General features: G+C 41.4%; 1 protein-coding gene across 1 annotated transcript in view; it reads left to right on the top strand.

The window, feature by feature from the left end:
• dntt (deoxynucleotidyltransferase, terminal) overlaps positions 1-10,827 on the top strand; it is a 59,444-nt gene that overhangs the window by 23,244 nt on the left and 25,373 nt on the right. Inside the window, exon 8 of the mRNA XM_035400920.1 lies at positions 7,822-7,924. Within this exon, the coding sequence (XP_035256811.1) occupies positions 7,822-7,924 (103 nt within the window). The remainder of the gene's footprint in view (positions 1-7,821; positions 7,925-10,827) is intronic.

The following is a 10,827-nucleotide window of genomic DNA, read 5'->3' as shown; positions in this document are numbered from 1 at the left end:
CTTGTTCTGACTGGTGTTGGTGAATATTCAAAACATAAAGTCTACAGATTGCCCTTCAACAACACTCTTTATTGACACCAGGGGTGTGTACCATGGACCGCCTAGTGACATAATTTCCATAATTTCTGTGAATGGTAAATGCATAAATGCACCTGGCTTTCTGTATGCTTATCACTTGAATGTTCTGTGTTCTAGATCTGGCAAAAAATAAGCAGTTACAGGAAGTTTGCACCTGTGGCAGCAACTTACGAGAGACAGAAAAAAAGCAGTAAAGTTGATTTTGAAAAGTAAGCAGAGCTTTTCTGCTAACTTCACCTGTCATCACATTTATACTGAAGAAAGCTCTTAGAGATCCCTAACCTTTCACATCAAACGCAATCTTGGAGGCATGCGAGGACAGCCAAGTGACAGACAGAGCTTTGAGCGAATGAGACTGAAAATAACCGTCTCAGTTCTGCGGAGTGTGAATGAATGTGATGCCGTAAAATAGATGGTGGTTTATATATGTCCCTCCAGCCATCTCTCTCACAGCGCTGCTGCTTTTAAACCGAAAAGTTACCCATGAAGAGAGTGAAGTTACAAAAGCTCACAATAAAAAAAAGATGACTAAGTTTTCATATTGAGAAGAATACTGGATGACGGGAACTGGCAACTCAGCCTTTAAGTGTCGTCATTCTCCTCCAGTCTATACAAAAAGGGCGTCACACTGCAGTCCTGGACGGCTGCACTTTCGCTGATTGCTAGCAGTGTCTCTTGTTCTGCTGGACTTGAAAGCTGAAAGGAAAATGGTAAAAAACTGTAAAATCTTTTGTCGTTCACTTTCATACCTTTTAATGAATTTGAAAACCAAAATCAAATCCTCCCCTTTTAACTTCTGACAAGCTTGAAGAAGTCTTGCTTCTGACTTGTAGTTTCAAGAGCTTATATACCTTCATATTTGTGTTGTGCCAAGAGTCGAACACAATAATCTGCATATGGTCTGATAGACACTGTGTGATATTTGTAAAACGCTTTCTGGGTTAATTTTTGCTGAATATTTGCATAAAATGAATTAATATTCAGTTTCACTTTGGTACCAGTAATGACAATCCTTCATTGTGTAATACTTATGAATCTAATTTTGAAAGAATAATATATTTGCCAGCTTCAAAGAAGCACAGGCATCTGTGTAAAAGATGCATTATGTGAATGATGTACAAGGATTTAATTAGAAAGAAACATTCCAATAAATTTCCAGTACTGTTTACTATTGTTATAATGGAGACTAAAATCAAGGAAGCAGGGGATTAAAATCACATTTTCCTTGAGTGCCACAACATTGTAAATGCCAGTAAATATTAACTCACCATTCATAAATGCAGCACTAAAGTTCTACATCGTAAAATATTTATGTGCTTACATGCTTGCCATTAATAATCAAAATAAGGCACGGCCATACGCTTTTGTTTCAGTAATCAGTGATGCAATAAGAGACATGGTCTGAACTCACAGATTTTTTTATTTGTTGCTTATGTGCAGCACTTACCATTAAAAAACATACTGTGTAACATAGAAAAACACACAGCACTGTCTGCTTGCTGACCGTAAGAGAATCTAAAGTGCTCATTTTATTTTACTTTTTGGAATAAAAGGGCATTAAGAAGTTTATGAAAATGATTGGAGGGTTCATAATTGTATGATTGGAGAAACATTCAGAGTATAGGATTTAACGACTACCAGCCATCATGTTAATTAATCATGCCACTAGTTTACAGGATGCAAGGTCAGTTTATTTCTAAAAGAACCTCCCCCCCTCAATTTTTTTCTTTTTTTCCCCAAATTCCCATCATAGCTCTGCCTATTGCACTCAGGCACAGCAGGACTGCTGTTGAAATGTGCTGTTGATTTACTAGGCTGAGAGCCGATGACTCTGGATACCCTACGGTCCCCACAGCTTTGCAGGAGGGAATCTAGCTACAGTATCTCACACAGATGATAAGCTTGTAGCCTGTGGGCAGAAGCCCGAGGAACCCTGACCTACTTAAACCCACTCTGCTCTTAGTGGGATGAAGCTAATTTGTCTGACCGCTGGATGTCTGGTCATAACTACTGAACATATGGCTGGGACTGAGGATTGGAGCTTGTCATGTAAGGCCCAGCATGCATTTGTATCGCAATGCATTTACACACTGACTATAAAGCTCATTTTTAAAGAACAAATCATGTAGTGTCTTAGAGAAAGATTGATAGTTACCCTCAGTCTCAATGCAAAGGTTGCTGTGTTCAGGTGTGAGCTCAAGTAACACGTGATCAAACATGTTTGCAAAAACGTAATACAAAACACACAAAACATAATTGAACATATTATTTTGAATTGTGACTGCTGATATTTGTCATTTTCCCCATGCAAACCAGAAAATACAGTTTGTGACATTCCAATCCAAAGCATTATTAATTCATTTTCTCTCATTTACTTCTAAACACGTATATTTTATTTGCTATGTGCAGTAAAGCTAGTTTATTTATGGTTTCTCTCAAGCTAGGTACACACCTCATTAAAAATAAAACAAATCATGTCGTTAATGGAGTGCAGAGGTTATGGAGCATTCTGACAGAAGCGTGAGTTGCCTTTGAAATATCCATCAATGCCCGTTGTATATAATTAACTCCTTAAGTAATAAATGCAGGATTTGGTGGGCAGGAAATGCTACGGAATAATTCCGAACTGTCAGCGGCAACGTCATTAGGAATGAAAGCCTCTTGCGGCTGGGGGAAAATCCTTTGATGCCGTTGTGTGTGCTGCGCCTGCTTTTTTGCTGACAGCGGTTGATTGAAGTGGCGAATGCGAGGCGAAACGAGCAGCCGCAACGCCAGCCGCTCCAGCGGAATGCCGTCGCGCGCGTCGGGACTGCCAGACAACAGAGACACAGCGCTGTAACGGAACCTTATTAAAACCCGCCAGCCGTTCACTCACTTTAATAAATACAGTTTTTCTGGGGATTAATTTCTGGATACCAGCGTGTAACTCTCCGTGCTGTTGCTCGAGATTCATTTGAGTGCGACAGGGAGTGTGCCCAAGGCTGGGGTAATGGGGTAGATCTGCTACGGGCCGCAAACCACGCCCCTCCGCCAACCACATTGCCAAGCTAAACACCAAGGCCCTAATCGCGCTTTTGCTGAGACTTCAGTGGGCGATTTTATCATATTTTTCCTCCTGTATGTTCAAATGCTCGTGGAAACCTCTGAACTCCACCATGTCAGGGTGCGTCTCAGCTTTCAGCAGGAGGCGTACAGCGCTGTTCTGCGCAGCTGATTGAGATGCAAGGGCCATGCAGATGCGATTCCACACCAGGCGCGTTCATTCCGTCACCACCTGATATTCATCGTCCTGCTAACCATTGGCTGCTCAAGTCATTTCTCAACGTGTTTTCCTTCTCTTTCTTTTTTTGGGAGAATAAGTACCCCCGTTCTGACCCCTGCACATCTGTCTCATGGTTGGTAGATTGAACCACCGCAGTGGGAACGGGGTTTTGATATATCTGTCGACACTATTTCTGCATGACTGACGTTTAGTAATTGTCCTGCGCATCCCAGCACGCTGATGCTTGATTTTCCTGTGAATTGCTAGCCCTATGACATTGCTAGTCCTATGACAAGTGTGTTTCTAGACTGAATTAAATGACCTTGGTTACTCAGGAAACTGCAGCTTATTTGGAGTTTGACTGGGACTATAGCTGCAAAAGTGATGTCACTACAAGGCCTGAAGGTTTTTGTATAGCGACGGATATCCCGAAGTAGTTGCTTTAATGTCAAGCAGAATTTGAAATTGAACTAATAAATTAACTATAAACAACCAATAGCAGAGGACATGTTTTAGATGGGGACACAGAAGCCAACCAGGGAGAGAGTCAGAGCAACCCCACCTCTGCCATTCATAATGGTAGGAAAATGGTTATATAGGATATTAACATATTTAAACTGGTTAATGTAGAGGAAGCACAGTGTGTGAATCTGATAAATGATAGTAATATCCTAATTCTATCTGGAATTATTTCAAAGCTTATAGGGGTGCAATCTTTTTATATTTCGATTACATCTGAAAAAGCATACTCGTTTTAAAGGACTCTTCAAATGAGAAACTGCAAAAAGGGAATTACAGAGATGCATACGATGACAAAAATTCAATAATTCTCCCCAGTCACCTAAATCACCATCTTTGGGTGACACCAGAGAACTCTGACAGCAACCCAACAGGAGAAGAACCCCTCTCCTCACCCCTGTTGACATCACAGGGTGCTAAAAGAAATTCAATAAGCGAAAGAGCTTATAGTCACATGGTGTAAAGCAGAACTTACAGACACTTGGGACATACCCGAAAGTGACCCACAGGTGTGCTGTGTAAACTAGTGTTCAAAAAATTAAGATGAGAACATGCAAAGGGAAAAAGGTAACAGAGCTGAGTGTGTCCATGTCGCTACATATTTGCGGTGTCCTGTCCTGGCAGTGATCTGGCTGCATGCTTGTTTGTACCCTGACCCTGAGGTTTAAGCTCCTGTAATTGGTGGTACACATTTGAGATGAATGAAAACTTAATTTTATTGAAATTCATAAAAATATGTAGTAAATATAATGTATGTCTTAAAGAGGATTAAAAAAATTTCAAATTATAGAAGTATGCATGTGAGCATCTCTTTGAGGCAGGATATTTTTCAGATGCACAGTACGCGCACTATTGTGGAGTTAATGCCTCTTCATTGCATACAGTTTTACCTTTAGCATTTGAACGTGCAAGTTAAATGTGATGGCTTTTCTTTTTTAAAATGTGAAACATCAAAAGGTTAAGTAGCGAAGCTTTAATTCCAATGGACCTGGCACGGATGAGGTACTCTGAGAGTAAATGCATTCTGCTAAGCCTTTTCCCAAACAGCAAGGCTACTGGGACTCCGGGTTGAGAGGTGAAGTGCTTGTTTTGGGATTATATGATTAAACCTGCAGGCTGGAGCCCCCCTACCCCACCCCACCCCACCCCACTCTAATCAGGTTCAGGCCATTTCTGGCTGGTTTCTCCTGTGTTGGAGTGACTGGTACGTTAGTTTTGCCTTGTTGAGTTCTAAATGGTGAGCATTGGTTTTTTAAAAAAACTTTTTTTAACACCGTCTGAATTAGGCACAGAGCAATGACCTTTGTAGGCTCCTCCAGTGACCATGCCAGACAATGGTTGTCCCCCCCCCCTTACGCCATAAGCCATTTCTGTCTAGTCTGTGTGTCTGTGTGTGTGAGAGAGAGAGAAAGAGAAAGAGAGAGATTTTTTCAGTTGGTTGGAAAATACAGCAACGAGGCACTACAGAAAGGAATTGCTTTTTTAAAATAATTGAGTGCACGCTGAGTGCAAGTTTTAAAAACACTGCTCTTTGCTAATAAAAGCACTTGAATGCTGAGTGTCTGCTACTGTTTGCAATTTCCGCAAGACATTTTGGTTATTTTTTCAGAAATGCAAAATGCTCTGTCTTTGAATCAGACTTTTTATATTAGCACAAGGCCCTGCAGCTGTGTCTGTGAAAGGGGGGGAGGGTAACGAGAGAGAGAGAGAGAGAGAGAGAGAGAGAGAGAGCTCTGCACTGAGGCAGGATCTATGAGACCGGAGACTCATTTGTTATTGTTTCTCTATTTTTAACTGTGAGGTTTACAGCTAAGAGTTTAATTATTCAGTCCCTTCTTTGAAAGGGCAGCACTGACTGGAATGGCTCAAGTCGCTGCTTAAAACCATGTGCCTGTCCTGTTATTAATTTTCAGTGGTCACAGCTGTTGCTCTCTGCTCCTGTACTGTGATGAGTGACACCTCCCTTGTTTCACTGGAGTTTTCGTGATTTACTGAATAGAATCACTATGGAAGCAATCAAACGGATGTCAGACAGAACTGTTGTCTATTGGGATGCACCTCTAAGTGACCCCGAGGTATGCTGTGTAAACCAGTGTCAAAAAAATCAAGGTGAGGCAATGGAAAGAGCAAAAGGTTTCTATAAAGGTAAAAGAATTGAGTGAGCTCTGTGTCACCATATATAGAACACATCAATCTCATGCGTCACTGGCAATGATCGATACCGCTGCATGGGTCAGGACTCTGACCCTGAGAGGTTGTGGCACTATCACTCTGTCTGTTTATACCTGATATTCTTGGGTTACCCTGATGTGATTGGTTTTAGACATTTGAAAGATGGGGCATTACTCAACCAATGACACTGGAGCTGTTTCTTGATTCTTCAGTCTGTTTCTGATGTGCTGTATTTGAAATTGTGCATTTACCGTAGTATAGTTTATCCATAACTGTTTATATAGTATGAAACGCAAAGCAAAACGGTTGTAGATCATTGTATTGTGAATATATTTTATTCTATAATGGATTTATGTAAACTATATTGTTGCTTCTATATTTGTGTCTGCACAGATGCCCCGTGTACAGTATTAGCCATTATTAGATTATTAGGCAGTATTCAATGTGTATGTTAAATGTTTAATTAATTTGTTCTGTTTTATGAATAGGCAGTATTTCCCATAATGCTTTGCAATGCCCCTGCCTTTCGGTCACTTGGCACCGACAGATGCCGTTCAGTGCCAGTCACAACTAAATAGAATCCCCCCCACTACCCCACCCCACATGCCTGCCCGCAAGCTCTGGCTGTGGCTTGTGTCTGGAGACTGGGTCTAGAGAAAGTTCACTGAGGCTTGGTTAATTAGAACCTTAGAATTATACATGTGATTTAAATATCAAAGAGATCAGCCTGCACAGAATTCCAAACAATGCATAACTAACTACCATGTGCCATCTGAGCAGTTTTATTTTTATTTATTCCCGGATTTCAAAAATAAATTAGAAGCTTTTTCCCCTGGAGAGAAAATGAGTGTGTGTGTGTGTGTCTGTGTGTGTGCATGTGCGTGTGCGTGTGTGTGCGTGTGTCTGTCTGTGGAGTATGTTTTTGGCTATGTGGTACAATGTGCTGATATGTAGAAACAGAAATACAGTCAATTCATAAGAATACAAATGATTTCCGGCCTCTAAGACATGTCTGGACGTTTAGTGCAGATATGATGCCAGTAATGGTAATTACACTTGGATTGGGACATTAATACTGCTTCTCATACAACATTAATCCTATACGCTATAAACATGTTCAATCCATATTCTTTTTGCCTAATGGGTGAGTAATTTATTTAAATATTATCAATAAATGGCCATTGGATAATCTTAGAGTGATGATTTATGTAATATGGTGTATGTTTGATGGTGTATAGCTTCTTATGCAAATGACCGTTAGTGGGAAAACAGAGCTATGAAGTGTTGACAGAAACCTGTGGATCTTGTGATAATAACTCTAATACATCGGTATTGAACAACAAATTGTGTAGTTTTCAGAAAACATGGAAAAAACAGCATTTTGCTATTATAATATTACATGCTTCGTGCAGCCCATATTAGGACAACTTGTGTATATAAGTATTGTACAGAGACTGGTTGTTTTCCTTGGCTGAACAGGGTTTTGTGGCTGTCTTTGTCTGCTGGTGCTTTACAGTAATCCGAGTATAAAATGAAGATTCTCGAACGAGTGAGAATTCTGGCAGCTCTGTTGGATTTAATAATGCAGCACAAATTGCTTGTTTGAATTAAAAGAAGAAAAGGGCTGGGAACTGTTTGCTGGTCCAGCAGAACTGGGGCGATAAAGACCATTCCGCCTTCATACTGTGGGCGACGAGTGTGACTGAACATGGTCCGGCTTAGTGGTTTGCTGGACCATCAAGGCAGCACATTTGGGGGAAAAATAAATAAGTAAAAATCTGTCCCTGCAGGGAGAAGGAGTTTGGACACGACGCGGACTTCCTGATCACCACCCCGCAGTCTGGCAAAGAGGAGGGCCTGCTCTCCAGAGTGGTGGATAAGCTCAAATACCAGGTGCGTGCAGCTAGACATTCCATTATTACAGTGGTGCGCGTGTGTGTGCGCACGTTCGTGTGCGCACGCGTGTATGTGTGTGTGTGTGTTTGGAGGGAGTTGTGTTCAAACCATGAGGTCATCAAAGTGGTATAATTAGTGATCTGATAAATTACATAATTTACATTTCATTGCTATTTTTTGTTGTAGTTATTATTTTATGGTAATTTGGCACAGCAGATGGCATTTATCCAGAGCAACTGTAGTTTTCACTATAAATTCATTCACAAAATGCTGTAAATGATGGATGACTCTTGGTAAGCAAAAGCCCTGTACATGGTTTAAATTTTATAGAAACTACTTGAAGTACACCTCTTAATGATAGGATGGTATTTTAAGGGATTTTAATCAAACCCTTTACTAGGGGAACTGTGCTTTATGGACTCCATTTGGCTCCCCCCTGCCACTTCCTCACTGGTGGAAGCCACTATCTCCAGGAACTAACCACGCCTTTTCTCTTGGTGACTGTAGGCTGATTGGTTATTACATGCACGGAAGCATGTGTATGTAGTTTGTAGTCAGGGGTGAGGGTGTGTGTGTGTGTTGACCCCTAAACATTGCAATGAACAGCTGCCACATTGATCCTGCAGAGCTCCGTGTACTTACAGTCATTGTATGTCTGCTTTCACCTGTTGCAACAGATAGAGCACATCACCACACTTTAGCAGGCTCCTGAACACATAGGAGTTCTCTTTTGGTTTCTGTCCCAACACTCCCAGTGCCAGTGATCTGCCTTGTTCACGTGGCAATAATTTGTAATCAACTAGTCTGAAAATTAACAATGCTGGAACCGAGCAGCAGTGTTGTCTAGTTTGAGCAGCCTGAACCTTGCACTATTGTGCTAATTTTTTTTTTGAATACTCCCACGACTTCTTGGAAATTGCTAACTGCCTCTCACAATTGTCACAATGCAAGAATTACATACTAAATGAATAACATTAGGCGTCAGACCTTAGAAGGATTTATCGTTTGCTTTCAGCATATAACTTTTCCAGCATTTTCCCAGGCATTGTACAGTTATTGTACATTTCTGAACTCAACCTCAATGTTCAGCGGCCATTGTTTGATGCTATCCACAACTGAGCAGTATCTTTGGGAATCGAGGTACGACGTGATGGCAAGAATAACTTTTAAATTGGATTCCAGTGATTTTACTTGCAGAACAAATAAAATGTGAATCATTTGGGCCATCTGTTGACTCATCTGTGACCATATTTTCTTTATGCGAATCAGTAGCCTGTAGAATGCACGTTTGCCAGAATTGTTTTCTGGGAATGTACCCACCATTTCATACACGCCTGTTCAGAATTGCATGTAATTTAGGACCGTCAAACTATTTGCACTCAAAAATGCATCCGTCAGACCTGTCCCCTGCTGAATTCTGTTTTTCCTCCAACAGAGGATTCCCCCTCCTCATTTATTTCATACCAGGTTTGATGCGTCTGTAAATGGCAGTCTGTTTTGTTTATTTTTTTGCCTGTATGGATTCACTGTAAACAAAATAAATCCCCTGCAAAATAAATGGACTCCACTGGTGTGCAGTGTACCAGGAAGGTAATGTTGCATCCACTCACTGAAAGACATTTCCATCCACGTCACATTCCTTCATCTCATCTGTGTAGTCGATTGCATCAGCTAATTCCTTTTTATAAAGGTCACAGTTGATCAGTAATTGTATAATTATTCAGGCGATTGCAGCAATCAAATGTGTACAGTAATTAGTGATTTTTGCATGTGAAAAGGCAAATTTCACATGTCAATTTTTTTGTCAGGTTGGAAGCGAAAGCCACTGGTTAATAATCCCGAATGGCATCGATCTTACAGTAGCAAGATCCCTGGAGGAATTGGGGGGGGGGGGGGGGTTGAGGAAGGTGGGGAGGGTGTCCTTCACCACCTTCTACAGGAGGATTTGATGAAGCGTTTGGTTCAGAAGAGCTGCAGACCCCTCTTTGTCATCATTCAGTTTAAAAATAAACTCCTCGCTTTAAAAAAAAAAAGAATAATAATCTTCTTCCTTCTCGTTGCCTCTGCGGTCTACCTCTGCAGACAATTAGCTTTGGCAATTGTGTCTCATCCCAGACAAAAATAAAATGAGGATAACATGTTTTAAAAACCTCCTCGTCCCCAACTGGCCCTTCGACCTGGCTAAGCAGGGGATGCGGGATGGGACGAGTGGGGTTCGATGGAGGGACAGGGATGCCAGAATCCAGGAACAGGCACACCAGGGAACGGGCAAAGAGCCGTGGGTGTTGCCAGGTCCCCTGGGACACCAGCAGAGCAGTGATTCAGAGGAGGTAACGGAGGGTGACTTTAAATCTCGCAACCTTGTCATGTGCGATCTTGCCCCAGAGCCACAATACGTCACACAGGGCTAATATCAGAGAACGTTTTTTCATTTTTTTGAGCCTGTGGGGAGGTGAAAAGTATATCTCTAAACGTCCTTGTTAATGTAATCTATCGTTTTTGCCTTTTTTCTGAGTCATGGAAGCACCATTTGGCTGCAGAGTGCAGACTTGCTTCCAGGGGTGCTGTTAGATGGATGACATGGATTTTGCCTTCGTGTCTTTAATGTGTGACAGAAGAAAAGTCCAACTCCATGTACTGGAAAATTATTCCGAAGGGTGGCATTCAAGGGCATTTAATTTAGGTTAGTATTTGAGAATGGGCCCTTGAAAGAGAACTCATCTTCGGTGTTGGGGTGGGCACTGTAACCATGTAGCCAACCTAAGCTAATTAACTATTGATTGGGTGGCTCGTGGGGGGATCACCCTATAAGACACAGGATTCCAGCATGTGGATGTAGCACATGGTCTGATATTGAAACGTGACAGTGGCAAGTCGGACTGTTCCTGGAATATCATTGG

Source organism: Anguilla anguilla, chromosome 18 (genome assembly GCF_013347855.1).
Source record: "Anguilla anguilla isolate fAngAng1 chromosome 18, fAngAng1.pri, whole genome shotgun sequence".
Classification (NCBI taxonomy): domain Eukaryota; kingdom Metazoa; phylum Chordata; class Actinopteri; order Anguilliformes; family Anguillidae; genus Anguilla; species Anguilla anguilla.
The sequence above is the reverse complement of the archived record's forward strand: the minus strand, read 5'-3'. Positions and strand labels throughout refer to the sequence as shown.